Raw genomic sequence first — 15910 nt, 5'->3', positions numbered from 1 at the left:
CGGCCGTTAGCGCGCGGCCGTTAGCGGTCCCTTTCTACCAACGGTAGGCGTCGCCGCGGTTCCCGAGGGTCACAGTCCGCGTGACCCGCCCCCGTTTGCAAGCTCACCGTCTTCGCCGGCGCAGTCACCGCGCAGGGCGGCCGCCCGGAGGTAGCTACCACGGCCTGTGTCAACGACTAAAGCTCCGGTACAGCGGCGCCCTCAGAGACAGCTGGGAGGGTGGCTCTGGCCGGGAGCGGCGGCCGGTGAGCTACCGCGAGGAGGAGCGGCGGAGGCGACCTCGGCCCGACCCTGCACTGGCCGTCCGGCAGGCGCGACATGAGCCTGGTCTGGCATTCGCGGGATGCTCCTTGAGCCCCTTCTCCGGCTGTGAACCTCGGGAACGGTTGTGATCACACCGACACGTATTTTACGAATAAATCATTCTTGCCGCGGCGAGTCGAACACGTTTATTTATTTTTTATTTTCTCAACAAGCATTTACCCAGCACCTGTCCAGTGAAACAACTTGATAAGCGTTTCGAGGAGCGTCCGCCGGTTTAGGAGGCCACTGCCTGGCAGCTCGTGGAAGCCGTATTTGCAACGCCCCCCTTCCGATGTTTTGGAGATCGTAATGTCTTGTAACTAGCAGTGTGTGCACAGAATCCTACTCAAGGAACGTCTTGGCCCAGCGATGCAAAGAACTGAAGTTTCAAGGTTTTATTTCTATTGCTTTATGGTCGGGGTAGCCCCAGTAACTGGGAACTGCTCCGCAGTCCGCTCACATGGACCCCTGTGGGGATAGCAAGGTCAGGACATGCTCTTCTCTCTCCTCTTCCAGCCTGTCCAATATTTTCCTTGAGGAAGAAGCCATCAGATGTGATTGCTTCTGCAACTCATGGATTAGAGGAGGAGACAGAACAAGCACAAAGAAGGGGAGGGCAGGGTGGCTTTGGTTTCTTGAACAGTAATTTCCTCAGTCGTCCTTATTCATGCAGAATAGTTTAAAGTCCCTGAAGATATTCCCGATCTCCAGCGGTGATCGGAGGCCATGGATACTGGAGTGTCTCTGGAGTGACCTGATTCACCCAGAGCTCCTTCTAAGAAATGCTGTCCTTCTCCTCTCCCCTGACTAGACAGTCCTTTCTTCACAGCAGTGGATTTTCTTTCTTTTGTTCCCCTTCACTTTCAGGGATCTCCCCCTTAACCGGTGAAACGGTACATTTGTTTTACAATTTGTTTACTAATGAAAACAGGTAACAGCCGGAGTTGGCTGACATTGGAAATAGGAGACAAGGTATCTTCTGCACTTTTGGCTATTGTACTTGGCTCAGATGGAGACAAAGGTTGGGAACAAGCCATATCTCAGTGGCCGCCTGAGCCTAGGTGAAAAGAATTGATAGGAGAGGCCAGGCCTGGTGGCTCACACCTGTAATCCCAGCACTTTGGGAGGCTGAGGCGAGAGGATCACTGGAGCCCAGGAGTTGGAGACCAGCCTGGGCAACATGGCAAAATCCCGTTTCTGCAAAAAAATTAGCTGGTGTGGTGGCATGGCACCTGTGGTCCCAGCTATTTGGGAGGCTGAGTCAGGAGGATCATCTGAGCCTAGGAAAGCGGCACTTTCCCGCACTCACCCACTGCACCCCAGCCTGGGCAACAAAGAGAGACCCTGTCTCAAAAAAAAAAAAAAATAGTGATAGAGCCTAGGGGGTTTTGTCAGTGTTACCTCTTGTCTCTCACTAGAGGGAGTTCTTGCTTTTAGGCAGCCTGAATCTCACAGGCTCCTTTGCCTAGGAAAAAGCTACCTTATCTAGCTTTTACTGGGTACAATTAAGGCACCCATACTTAGGTGCAAAAGGAGCCTTTTTTTCCTGAGTGCTACTTCATGTGTGCTTTTGTAGGCACAAAGAACCATTTAGCTAGGTCAAGTAATGGGTCTAAGTTCTTTTGCTACTGTGTGATAGCAGTATAACATGAGAGTTAGTGTTGGCCTCTGGAGCCAGGCTACTTGAGTTCAGATCCTTCTTATATCACTAACTCTTACCTTGGGCAGGATACTTAAACCTGTGTCTCAGTCCCTTCATCTTGAAAATGGGGATAATAATGGTACCTATTGCATGGCGTTTTTGTGACTTAACACGTCAAGTACCTAGAACAGTCCCTTTTATTCCATCACATGGGTTGGGAGGTGAAGTGCACCATTGCCTTGACCCTGGGGAACTTGATAACCAAATATAGAATTAAATTGTTTACCAAACCCCATTTATATTTATAGCTGGAAGAGCCTGTGTTGTCCTCAAAATAATACAGAAGAATTCAAGATAGGAGAAAGAGACAGCAGCGAATGAAGACTCTAAAAGAAAAGAAGGAACGCCAAAGATTGAGGTAGAAGGAGTTGACACAGGGAGTTTGGGAGAAATTGTCCAATGGCCTGTGGTATAGGTTGCACTTTTTGCCCCCTTTGTCATAGTCTTGGGGGTTGGGGTTGGACAGTGTGGAAGCACACACTGGGAGCTGGGAGCTGTCATACCTGTCTTATCAGTGCTGTCCCTAGTAGCCAAGTGCTGACTCTGGAACCTTACTACCCAGATTCATATCCTAGCTCTGCCACTTGCTAACAACTGTGACAGAAGTCACTTCATTTCTTTATATCTCAGTTTCCTCATCTGGAAAATGTACATAATAATGGTATTTAAAGTGTTCTGTAGATTCATTGAGCTACTGTAGATTAATTGAGCCAATACATGTAAAGTGCCAAGCATAGTGCCTCACAACGGGAAATACTTTTATCAATTTTGGTTCATTTTAGTATGCTTTGTAAAGCTGGTACCACCTGAGATTCAGAGTAGTTGGCAGAAGAAACAGTAAAAAAGTAAAAGGGGGTTTACTTTTGCATTAATTGCAACATAGGCAGAACAGGCACTGGGGAGACAGAGATGCTTACAGTCTGGTTCCTGCCCTCAACTCAGTGAAAGTATGTTTTGCACTTAAAAAAAAAAAACGAAATATGGCCAGGTGCAGTGGCTCACGCCTGTAATGTCAGCACTTTGGGAGGCCGAGGCGGGTGGATCACCTGAGGTCAGGAGTTCTAGACCAGCCTGGCCAACATGGTGAAACCCCGTCTCTACTGAAAATACAGAAATTAGCTGGGCGTGGTGGCAGGTGCCTGTAATCCCAGCTCCTCGGGAGGCTGAGGCAGGAGAATCGCTTGAACCCAGGAGGCGGAGGTTGCAGTAAGCTGAGATCGTGCTACTGCACTCCAGCCTGGGCAACAGAGCCAGACTCTGTCTCAAAAAAAAAAAAAATGTGTATATATATGTGTATATATATATGTGCGTGTATATATATGTGTATATGTGTGTATATATATGTATATATGTATGTGTATGTATATATGAAATAGGAAAAGAAGCTGATGTCTTAGGCTTTAGATATTTTGGTCCTTCATCAGACCCATGAATGGCATTTTAAGGGAAATGTTAAAAAGGTTATCAACAAGGTCCTCAAAGAACACCTTGTGCTTCTTACTTCTCTTGTATAGGAAATCTGCCAAGACTAGGAGGGTAACCCAGAGGAAACCGTCTTCAGGGCCTGGTAAGAAAGACTGGAGCTTGTGTTCAGCCACTGCCTCCAGCCCTCAGCAAAGAAGGCCACCTGTGTGGGGCAGTACACTTGCTGCTTCTCTTTCTCCCAGCCCTAGTTCTTTCCCAGATTCTCTAAGATCTTGAGGACTCAGGAACGGTAATTTTAAATTACCATGTCTGAAGTTCAAGAAACAAGTTATTAAAGTCACTTTAGAACAAAACAAAACAAAAAAAGTGAAGTGAGCAGTTGTGGCCAACTTTTTCATTGTAACCAGAATTATGCGACAGCCTAATTGATACCAAATAAGACCTCCTCCCAACCTGCCTTCTTGCCAAAATGACCCTTTTCCTAGTATTCTACTCCTTCCTGACTTAGAGGAATGATTACATTCTCACCCTTCCTTCCATTCTTAATGGTCAAATTTAGCCAAATTCTGAGTGTCCTCTCTTCCAGTTTGCTGGCTATGCCTTCAAGAACCTGGGGATCCCGAAAAATTAGGGGAATTTCTTCAGAAAGACAATATCAGCGTGCATTATTTCTGTCTTGTGAGTATGAGACCTCCTTTGCTTTGAATATCCTATGGCTTTTGATGTACTGACTGTTCTCTGTTACATCCATCCTCAGATTCACAGACTTGCTTTTTTGTTTTTCTTAATAGCTTTTTTCTTTTAAAATCTATTTTTAGGCTGGGCACAGTGGCTCACGCCTGTAATCCCAGCACTTTGGGAGGCCGAGGCAGGAGGATCTCTTGAACCCAGGAGTTTGAGACCGGGCAAACGTGTCTCTACAAAAAAAATTTAAAAAAAAAAAAAGTTGGGCATGGTGGTAAACACTTGTAGTGCCAGCAACTCCAGAGGCTGAGGCAAGAGGATCACCTGAGCCCTGGAGGTGGAGGCTGCAGTGAGCGGTGATCATACTACCACACTCCAGCCTGGATGATAGAGGAAGACCCTGCCTCAAAAAAAGAAAAATATATGTGTCTGGTATAAAATCCTGACAGTATAAAGTAAGTTCAGTAAAAAAGTCTCTTCCCTAAACAATGTTCCCAATCCTTCTCCCTCTCCTCAGAAACAAATGCTATCAAAGTTGTAACATCTTTCTAATTGTTTTTTCTTAATATTCTTTTTTATTAGGTATGACTTCCATACTGTAAAATTCACCATTTTTTTTCTTTTTTTGAGAATGGAGTCTCACTCTCTCGCCCAGGCTGGAGTGCAGTGGCACAATCCCAGCTCACTGCAACTTCTGCCTCCCGGGTTCAAGTGATTCTCCTGCCTCAGTCTCCCAAGTAGCTGGGATTACAGGCACCTGCCACCATGCCTGGCTATTTTTGTGTTTTTGGTAGAGACGGGTTTCACTATGTTAGCCAGGCTGGTCTTGAATAAAATTCACTAATTTTAAGGGTACAATTTGGTAAGTTTTTATAAATGTATGTCCCCATATAACCACCACCCCAATCAAAATAAGTAACATTTTCATCATCCCAGAAAGTTCACTCCTGCCTCCTTTTCCAGTCAATCCCCCTAGACATAATCACTGTTCTGATCTATGGATTATTTTTGGCTATTCTTTTACTTGATATAAATGAAATCATACAGTTTATAATCTTTTGTATCTGGCTTTTTTCTCCCAACACAGTGTTTTGGAGATTCATCCATATTGTTGCATGTATTCATTGCTTGTGCCTTTTTATTACCTGGTAGTATTCGGTTGCATGAATAAGTTACTATTTGCTTATCTGTTCACCTGTTGATGAACATCTGAATTGTTTCCATTTGAGGACTATTATGAATAAAGCTACTTTAAGCGTTCGTGTACAAGTCTTTTTGTGAACATGTGCTTTCACTCCTTTTGTGCAAATGCCTAGAAGTGGAATTACTAGTTGTATGCTAATTAGATATTTAACTTTATGTGAGGTTGCCACATCACTGTCCAAAGTGGTTGTACCAGTTTACACTCCTACCAGCAATTTATAAGAATTCCAGTTGTGGCCGGGTGCGGTGGCTCACGCCTGTAATCCCAGCACTTTGGGAGGCCGAGGCGGGCGGATCACAAGGTCAGGAGATCGAGACCATCCTGGCGAACACAGTGAAACCCCGTCTCTACTAAAAATACAAAAAAAATTAGCTGGGCGTGATGGCGGCTCCTGTAGTCCCAGCTACTCAGGAGGCTGAAGCAGGAGAATGGTGTGAACCCGGGAGGCGGAGGTTGCAGTGAGCCGAGATTGTGCCACTACACTCCAGCCTGGGCGACAGAGCCAGACTTTGTCTCAAAAAAAAAGAATTCCAGTTGCACAGTATTCTTGCCAAAACTTTGTTTTGTCAGTGTTTTTAATTTTAGCCATTCTAGGTGTGTATTGGTATTTCATTGTGGTTTTATATTTCCATTGTTTTGATGACTAAAGCTCTTTCATGTGGCTTATTGGCATTCACTATTTTCTTTTCTTTTTTTTTTTTGAGATGAGTCTTGCTCTGTTGCCCAGGCTAGAGTGCGTGGCACGGTCTCGGCTCACTGCACCTCCGCTTCGGGTTTGGAGCATTCTCCCTGCCTCAGCCTCCAAGTAGCTGGGACTACAGGCGCCCGCACCACACCTGGCTAATTTTTGTATTTTTAGTAGAGATGGAGTTTCACCATGTTAGCCAGGATGGTCGATCTCCTGACACTCGTGATCCACCCACCTTGGCCTCCCAAAGTTCTGGGAATTACGGCATGAGCCACTGCGCCTGGCCACCACTCAATGTTTTAAATGGGAAAAAATATTTGTACAGATGCTTAACAAAAGAAAATATGTGGGCCGGGCTGGGCACGGTGGCTCATGCCTGTAATCCCAGCACTTTGGGAGGCCAAGGTGGGTGGATCACGAGGTCAGGAGATTGAGACCATCCTGGCTAACACGGTGAAATCCCGTCTCTACTAAAAATACAAAAAATTAGCTGGGCATGGTGGCAGGTGCCTGTGGTCCCAGCTACTCCGGAGGCTGAGGCAGGAGAATGGCATGAAGCAGGGAAGTAGAGCTTGCAGTGAGCTGAGATCGCGCCACTGCACTCCAGCCTGGGCGACAGTGCGAGACTCTGTCTCAAAAAAAAAAAAAATTGAGTGGTTTTATTATTGAGTTGTAAGAATTGCTTACATATTTTGGATACAAATTCTTTTTCAAATGTATATATTGAGACTATTTTCTTCCTAGTCTTTGGCTTGCCTTTTCATTTTCTTAATGGTGTCTTTCAAAGAACAATAATTGTAATGGAGCCCAGTTTATCCATTTCTTCTTTTATGGTCAGTGCTTTTTGTGTGTCACAAGAAATCTTTGCCTACCCATAGAACTACCTTAGTGCCTTTGTCAAAATCAATCTGTGGATCTGGATGATCTGTTTATGTCATTTATCTATGTATCTATTCTTACACCAATCCCCACTGTCTTCATTATTGTGGCTTTGTAGTGTCTTGAAATTCAGTATTGTTAAGTTCTATAATCTTTTCCAAGATTGTTTTGACTATCAGGTCCTTTCTTTATAAAGTTTATATTAAGCTTGTGAATTTTTCTTTAAAAAAACATCTACTGGGATTGTGATTGGGATTGCATTGAATTTATAGGTCAATTTGTGAAGAATTGACAAATAATATTGAACCTTCCAATCCATGGACATGTTATATTTCTCCATTTATTTGGGTCTTTTAAAATATATTTCAGCAATGTTTTGTAGTTTTAGTGACGAAGTCTTGTACATCTTTTGTTAAATGTATTCCTAAATATTTTGATATTTTGTGGTTATGCTATTGTAAATAGTATTTTATTTCATTTTAAGTTTGTTGCTGGCATATAGAAATGCATTTTATTTTTGTATATTGATTTGTATCCTATAATCTTGTTTTTATTTTGTTGTAAATGCCTTGTGTACACAGGATTCCCTATGCACATAACCACGTCATGTGTGAATAAAGACAGTTCTACTTCTTCCTCTCAATCTTTGCCTTTTATTTCTTCTTGCCTTGTTGTATTGGCTAGGACCTTCAACCTAATGTTGAATAGAAGTGGTGTGAGTTGTTATCTTTGTCTTGTTCCCAACATCAGGGGACAGCATCTAGTTTTTCACTATGAAAGTATGTTAGCTGTGGGTTTTTTTCATAGATGTTTTTATCAGGTTGAAGATCCCTTTTATTCATATATAGTTTGCCCAGAGTATCATGAGTGGGTGTTGAATTTTGTCACTTTTCCTGTATTTATTGAGATTATCTTGATTTTTCTTTAATTTTGTTAATGTAGTTTGTTACATCAACTAAATGCTCTAATGTTAAACTAATCTTGCATTCTTGGTATAAACCCTACTTGGTCATGATGTATTGTCCTTTTTATACAGTGCTGGATTCAGTTTGCATCTGTTTTGTTTGATTTTTATATCTGTGCTCATAAGAAAGATTGGTCTGTGATTTTCCTTTCTTGTAAGTCCTATCAGGTGTCAGGGCTTAGTTATAATTTTGATGCATTTACAAGCATATACATTTTTTACATAAAAATTAAACATTAGACAGAGTGCTTTGTATCTTGGTTTTTTTCCATCATATATATCTCAGACATCTTTCTATATAAAACATATAGGTTTAGTTTTTTTCTTTTTAGTAGCTAATTAGTATTTCATGCTATAGGTATGCCAAAAGTATCAGAACAATCCTGATTAAAGGACATTTAGATTGTTTCTGATCTTTCACTATTGATTTTTCTGTTTATAGAATCAATACATGCTTATTGCAGAAAACATGAATGATACTTAAAAGTATAAAGAAAACAAATCACTCATGTTATCCCAAAGCCCTGGGGTAATTAGTTTTAAAATATATGTTTCAAAGGACAATAATAGTACCTACCTCCTAGGGCTGTTGGGAGGATTCAATGAGTTAATATTTGAAACCACCTAGAGTACTCAACACATGGTTGGTGCTATGTAAGCTTTCATTAAATAAATTACCCTGTCAATGCATATATATTCCACACCAAGCTCTATTCTTTTTTTTTTTTTCCTGAGACAGAGCCCAGGCTGGTGTGCAGAGGCCCTATCTTGGCTCACTGCAAGCTCCGCCCTCCTGGTTTCATGCCATTCTCCTGCCTTAGCCTCCCGAGTAGCTGGGACTACAGGCGCATGGCAACACGCCCAGCTAATTTTTTTTGTATTTTTAGTAGAGACAGGGTTTCACCGTGTTAGCCAGGATGGTCTCCATCTCCTGAACTCGTGATCCACCCGCCTCGGCCTCCCAAAGTGCTGGCATTTCAGGCGTAAGCCACCGCGCTCAGCCCAATCTCTATTCTTTAGCTCTCTTACCCTGTCTTTCTCCTCACCTCACTGTACTGTTTCACTGATCAATATTAACAGCCTGGTTCTACTGCCCCCCAGATCTTATCTAGTAAGCTGCCTCAGAGGGGCCAGTCCAACAGAGGTTTCCATGGATTCCTGCCTGAAGACATCAAAAAGGAGGCAGCTCGGGCTTCTAGGAAGGTTAGAATCCCCTGAAGTGAAGACCTTGGGATAGGCCTCTTTTCATACCTCACTCATCATTCCTGTTTCTATTCTCTTCCCTACTTCCTAGTTTAGACATCAAAGGACTCTTGGATTTTCCAACTAGTCCTTAAGTCCCATATTCTTCTGGGGTATGGTGTCCTAAGTGAGAAGAGGGAGAACCATCTTGAGAAAACAGGAAAGAACTCAGTGCTGCTTGAAGCTCAGCTTCCAGGTGCCCCAGAGCATTCAGGACCACTGAGGAAAGGGAATGGCTATTATTTCACAAAACTTCCTTGTAATAGAAAAATGTGCCACACTGTGTCTATTTGCCTTTCTTGGGGTCCTGAGCACTGTCTGGGAACTCATTTGCAGATCTGCTTTGTGTGCAAGAAAAAGGGAGCTGCTATCAACTGCCAGAAGGATCAGTGCATCAGAAACTTCCATCTGCCTTGTGGCCAAGAAAGGGGTTGCCTTTCACAATTTTTTGGAGAGTACAAGTGAGTGAGGAAGGAGAAAAGTCCGGCTTCCTTTTTGCAACTTGTTATTCAGCCACTAATGAAATCAGAGTCCAGTTCTCACAAGCAGGCCTGTTTTGATTCACCAGTGAATCTGTCCCTCCATTCAGTAATAAGAAACAGTGTCTTGACTTGGAGATTTCACAGGGGTTTCTTCTTGCTTCCTGCCCCCTCCTTAAATTACAAACAGCTGGGGTACTTAGACAGCTGCTCAGCACTAAGTGGGGCTTTCAGGAACAAGAGGCTATGAAGACAGTTCTGGGAACTTTGCTCAGTAGGGGAGCAGCCGTGAGAAGGCATGTGGCTGTTCTTCACCCTGCCTCTCCTCTTCCCTATGAGTGTGGAGGTTCACTGGGCACCAGCCCGGGTGGCTGGCTGCCCCTCCTAGAGTGGGCCATTGGGAAACTGCATCGATGACAAACCAGAAACCAAGTCTGTTTACCTGCCACAGATCATTTTGTGACAAACATCGCCCAGCACAGAACATCCAACATGGGAATGTAGGGGAGGAAAGCTGCATCTTGTGTTGTGAAGACTTATCCCAACAGAGTGTTGAGAACATCCAGAGCCCGTGTTGTAGTCAAGCCATCTACCACCGCAAGTGCATACAGGTGGGGCTTTTTCTGCCCTGGGGCCCTTCCACCATTGCCCTGGTTCTCTGCCTGGAACCAGAGCACCCTGGGAACGTTCAGGTGTGCCTCAGCTTTGGTGCTCCATGCTGGAGGCCTGTATTCAGGGCTGGTTTCAGGCAGTTAGAGGAAAGTCAGTCCAGTCTGTGGTCATTCCTGACCTATAGGACCTCACACATAAGATTTAGAATAAGCAAAATCTTCGGCATTGCTAGAGCAAATGGGCTCATCCCAGAATGAGCTGAGGAGCCTCCCTGTCAGCCTCACTTCCTGGGATGAAAGAGAAGGCAAACGTGTATCCAGGTACCTGACCCCTACTTAGTACTGCCGAGCCCCATGGCCAGAGATGACGGCTGAGGCACTCCTGGGAATTCTCTTGAAAGTATTTTGGTCCCAGGTCTGACGCCTGGATTTGCAGTCCTCACCCTAGCCCACTCAAACTCCTTTTCCTGTACCGTCAGTCAAACTCTCTTAGCAACATCCTCTTTGTGGGGGTGAGGGTGGGAGGGGAAATAAGTTAGTCAAAGGGTTTTTATAAACACAAAGCTCTTACCTGTTTCTCTTACAGAAATATGCCCACACATCAGCAAAGCATTTCTTCAAATGTCCACAGTGTAACAATCGAAAAGAATTTCCTCAAGAAATGTTGAGAATGGGAATTCATATTCCAGACAGGTAGTGGGAACCCCAGAGCAGGAACTGAGCCAGGGAGAGGGTTGCCTAGATTTCTAGAGAGGAGGTGAGTGAGAGGATAGTTCAGAGAATGAGAGCAGTAGAGGCACTGATAGTGAAGAAGGAAGGGGAGGAGGGAGTGCTTTTCAATTATCAAAACAAGGGAGGGGAAAGAAGTTTGTGGGGGAAGCGGGTGCTTGTTGCTAAAAAGGGCATTTGGGGAATCAGAATTCCCTGGGTGATTGAGTTCTTGGATTCCAGAGTGGAACTAAGGAACCCGCATGCATGTTCCATTCATCCTGCTTCAACCCTCTCCCACTGCCAGGCCACTTGACCAGCCTTGTTGGAAGTGTTCGGGCAGCCTACTGAACTCTTACTGTGCTTAGCTTGGGGTTCTTCCTAACTTCTCCCTGATGGACAAAAGTTTTACCAACCCATTATGTTCTTATTCACTGTTTCTTCTCCCACTGCAGAGATGCTGCCTGGGAACTCGAGCCAGGGGCTTTCTCAGACTTATATCAGCGCTATCAGCACTGTGATGCTCCCATCTGTCTGTATGAACAAGGCAGAGACAGCTTTGAGGATGAAGGGTAGGAGAAGGATTCTGGCTAGAAAGAGCTCTCATCAGTGCTGTCTTAGAGTTAGACCTTGGCACAGTTACTAGAAGTAAGAAATTCACTCTTGTATGCAGACCTTAGGATAAACACAATTGCTAAGTCTCATTCTTGACCAGCCCCTGATTCACTTGTGTGCAAGTGAACAGGTTTCCCCTGCAAGATCCACTCACCTTGTGCCCAGTGGAGAGACATTCAGAGCCAATTCCTTTCCTAATCTACCTTTCAAGGGGTTATGACTGATGGCAGGCTCCCAGGATCAGCACTCATCCCCTCTGAGCCATACATTCATCGTGGGTAAAATGTGCCATAAAAAATGCCTGGCCCATAGCAAACATCCAAGAATGGCAGTTAGTGTTCTGTATGTCTCCACAATCCTTCCTGGGCTTTTCCTGTAGGAGGTGGTGCCTCATTCTGTGTGCTACATGCGGATCCCATGGAACCCACAGGGACTGCTCCTCTCTTAGATCCAACAGTAAGAAATGGGAGTGTGAGGAGTGTTCACCTGCTGCAGCCACAGGTGAGGCTGGAGGGATGGGCCAGCCTTAGAGCAAGGAGCGGGCTGTAGGGACTTGTGGTGCCTGGGGAAGGAGGAAGGCATCCCACCAGAGAGGAATTAATAGTTGGTGCCTTTGACTTTGGAAGGAAAGTGGCTAGAGAGGAGCTTAAGGACCTGTGCCTGGGAGAAGCAGAGGCTTGAGTTTTCCTCTCCTGCCTTTCTCTCACCACAGACTACATACCTGAAAACTCAGGGGACATCCCTTGCTGCAGCAGCACCTTCCACTCTGAGGAGCATTTCTGCAGAGACAACACCCTGGAAGAGAATCCGGGCCTTTCTTGGACGGATTGGCCAGAACCTTCCTTATTAGAAAAGCCGGAGTCCTCTCGTGGCAGGAGCAGCCACTCCTGGAGGTCCAAGGGTGTCAGAATCACTAACAGCTGCAAAAAATCCAAGTAACACCTTCTGAGTAGCTGCTATCCCGCACAATAGGGTATGAAGCTGTGCTCCTCCATTGGGTTTGGGGAGGGAACACTCTGGGACTGTGAGACAAGGAAGCAGGACCAGCAGTGAGTTTATGAGCCAAGCAAAGAGAAGTCTCAGGGGAGCATGAGGAGGGAGCAGCCCAGATGCCAACAAGGAAATGCGTTTATGGCTACAAGAGTGCCTCTGCTTTCTCCTCCTCTCTTCCCACCAAGATTCTTCCACCTCAATCTGGTTTTCACATGGCTCTTCTTCACCCATGTTTGTTGTTTTGCAAATAAAGGTGTTCTCTCCGTTGGTGTCTCCTTATAAATTCATTCTGAAATTTGCGTGGGTAGTAAAGATTCTAGGGGGTAGAGTGTGAGAATAAGAAAACTCACCCTCCTAATCCATAAAATTCAGGGAATTAATGTAGAACTTTTAGCTTAGAATATAGACATGTTTCTTTGGAGGGAAAGAAACCTGTTTATACAGAAATTGGCATTACAGGGGCAGAGAATCTTCATCAATCATTGTGCAAATAATAAGTACACAGGTTCTCTTTAAGGAGGTGAGCCAGCATAGCAGTCCACACTGGATGGAGAATAGGCCCTTGTTGCAAGGCTTGGGGCCCTGGACTCAAATAAGTCAGGGACTGCCATGCTTACACATGGGGCATAAGGGACTCCATTCTTTCCAGACTGGTGTGGGCTTCAGCATACCTCCACAGCATGAGTGAGCCCAGTCAAACCCTCACTGCCTGGTGGTTTGAGCATTTCCGTCCAGAGTTTAACTATGAATTTGCGTGCCAGGACATTCAAATTAGGCAAGGTGGCCGGGCGCACTGGCTCATGCCTGTAATCCCAGCACTTTGGGAGGTCAAGGCGGACAGATCACTTGAGGTCGGGAGTTCGAGACCACCCTAGCCAACATGGTGAAACCCCATCTCTACTGAAAATACAAAAATTTGCTGGGCATGGTGGCAGGTGCCTGTAATCCCAGATACTTGGGAGGCTGAGGCAGGAGAATCACTTGAATCAGGGAGGTGGAGGTTGCAGTGAGCGGAGATTGTGCCATTGCACTCCAGCCTGGGCGACAGAGCAAGACTCTGTCTCAAACAAAAGCAAGACAACTAGGATGGAAATCTGGCAGAAGGCCTAGAGAGAAATTGAACAAAGCCTATGTTACATTTTTATGTTTTTAATAATTTCATGGGATTTGGTTAGTGGGGAGAATTCAGAACCAGATAGTTCTCAACACCTTGCCACTGAATCATCGCCACTAACGGTGGAAGACAATGTTCTCATTCCAAACGTTGTAGACCCTGAAGACTTATATCTGAGGTGTGTATGCAATGAGTGTCTTCAGATTTGAGCAAATTCACTTGAAATCAAATGGAGGCTGGCTGTGTTTTTCTGTTATTATCAAAGTATACACGCAAAGTAACACAGACTTTTAAAAGTCTAATAGTACTAAAAGGATTATAATGAAAAACAGTTTTGACTTACCCTTCCCTACTTCCATTCCTACTCTCTAAAGACAACTACTTCCCATTTTTTAAAGCTGTTTCTTAATTTATTAATCTTAGACATTATTGACTTTCTATTATGTTACATAAAGATTTAGCACCTTTAGAATCTTCTCATTTTTGACTGGGCACGGTGGCTCATGCCCATTAATCCCAGCACTTTGGGAGGCCGAGGCAGGCAGATCACTTAAGGTCAGGAGTTCAATACCAGCCTTGCCAATATGGTGAAACCCCATCTCTACTAAAAATACAAAAATTAGCCAGGCACAGTGGTGGGTGCCTATAATCCCAGCTACAAGGGAGACTGATGCAGGAGAATTGCTTGAGCCTGGGAGGCGGAGGTTGCAGTGAGTCGAGATCACACCACTGCACTCCAGCCTGGGCAACAGAGCAAGACTGTCTCAAAAAAAAAATTAAATTAAAAAAACATAATCTTCCCGTCTTCATTCGCCTCAGATAATTATATCGCAATTTTCATTAATTTTCAGTGTTTATATTATGATGCTAGAAATACTGTTCACCACTGAGCCAAGCAGTACACTATACCTTTCCTCTTTTGTACAATTTTTTTTCTGAAATTAATAACTGCTTTTTTGGTATATACCTATTGCTCATTCTTCTCAAATGTTGCAAATGATCAAAAAATGTCTCAAAATGCAATTTTCCTCATAGGCCAGGCATCAGATCACTATCAGCTGCACTTCTTTTCCTGAAGACCTGCCTCCCAGAGCCACCTCCTCCTGGGCTGGCTGCTCCTAGAGTTCCTGCACAGCTGTCCTCCTACGGCTCCCCACAATTATGCCCTTTTTCTTCATTTCCTTTCTCTTGGGTTTGACGACTCAATCCTATCCTTGCTTATTTGGCTATCCAGGGAAATTTTGTTAGAGCTCTACAAGTAACAGGAACATTTTTTAATTGTGAGCTTTCATATAAAACACAATATTTAACCCATTCTAAAGATTCAACTCTTGCAGTGACAATTCATAACTGAAAGATGCTCCCTAGATTAAGACTTTAGTTCTAAACCTAGAGTTTCTGTAACTTGGGTCACTAGGCATATTAGGGATCTGTGGTAGTATTAATATATTTTCTTAAGGAGTCTATTGTATACTCAAGTGTGAGAAACACTATCTAAACTGAGAGTAATGGCCCCTAACAGTGCCCTCTCGACTTCAGATTCAGTGGGTAGAAGGGGAGCTTGGAAGGGGGCAGTTTTTGTCACCCAGATGTCAGCTGCCCTACCTCTGTGTACAGTTGGCGTTGTGGGTACTTGCTTAGCTAACAGGACAGTGCATGCATACACACACACACCTATTAACTATTTCTTACTCTTTGTATTTTTAGTCTCCACTGATGTTAATAGCCTATTTTTATAGACTGGAAACTCCAACTTTGAAATGTTCTATTCTTCATCTGGGCCTAATCAGTCATTCTCCACTAAATAACTGGCTTATTTCTTTTTTCCCTTTTTTTTTTTTTTTTTTTTTTTTGAGACAGTCTGTTGACCTCGTGATCCGCCCACCTCGGCCGCCCAAAGTGCTGAGATTACAGGTGTGAGCCACCGCACCCGCCACCGTGCCCGGCCTCTTTTTGCTTTTTTTTCTTTTTCTTTCTTTCTTTTTTTTTTGAGAGGGAGTCTCACTCTGTTGCCCAGGCTGGTGTGCAGTGGCACAATCTTGGCTCACTGCAATCTCCGCCTCCTGGGTTCAAGCGATTCTCCTTCCTCAGCCTCCTGAGTAGCTGGGATTACAGGCACATGCCACCATGCCAGGCTAATTTTGTATTTTTAGCAGAGACAGGGTTTCACCAAGTTGGTCAGGCTGGTCTCGAACTCCTGACCTCGTGATCTGCTTGCCTCAGCATCCCAAAATGCTGGGATTACAGGCATGAGCCACCATGCCCAGCCCTTTTTTTTTTTTTTTTTTTTTTTTTTTTT

The 15910-nt window shown here is 44.4% G+C and overlaps 1 protein-coding gene across 1 annotated transcript; it reads left to right on the top strand.

The window, feature by feature from the left end:
* On the top strand, window positions 1-12763 carry PHF7 (PHD finger protein 7). Its single transcript, XM_017862461.1, has 11 exons — window positions 1-695; window positions 2254-2363; window positions 3520-3572; window positions 4017-4108; window positions 8951-9052; window positions 9428-9552; window positions 10022-10181; window positions 10768-10874; window positions 11345-11461; window positions 11884-12005; window positions 12217-12763. The coding sequence occupies exons 2-11, from the start codon at window positions 2323-2325 to the stop codon at window positions 12441-12443; spliced, it is 1146 nt and encodes a 381-aa protein (XP_017717950.1). The 5' UTR covers window positions 1-695; window positions 2254-2322; the 3' UTR covers window positions 12444-12763.
* Window positions 12764-15910: the final 3147 nt, after the last annotated feature.

Source organism: Rhinopithecus bieti, unplaced genomic scaffold, assembly GCF_001698545.2.
Source record: "Rhinopithecus bieti isolate Rb0 unplaced genomic scaffold, ASM169854v2 scaffold_64314, whole genome shotgun sequence".
NCBI lineage: Eukaryota > Metazoa > Chordata > Mammalia > Primates > Cercopithecidae > Rhinopithecus > Rhinopithecus bieti.
This window is presented reverse-complemented; position numbering and strand designations above follow the sequence as displayed.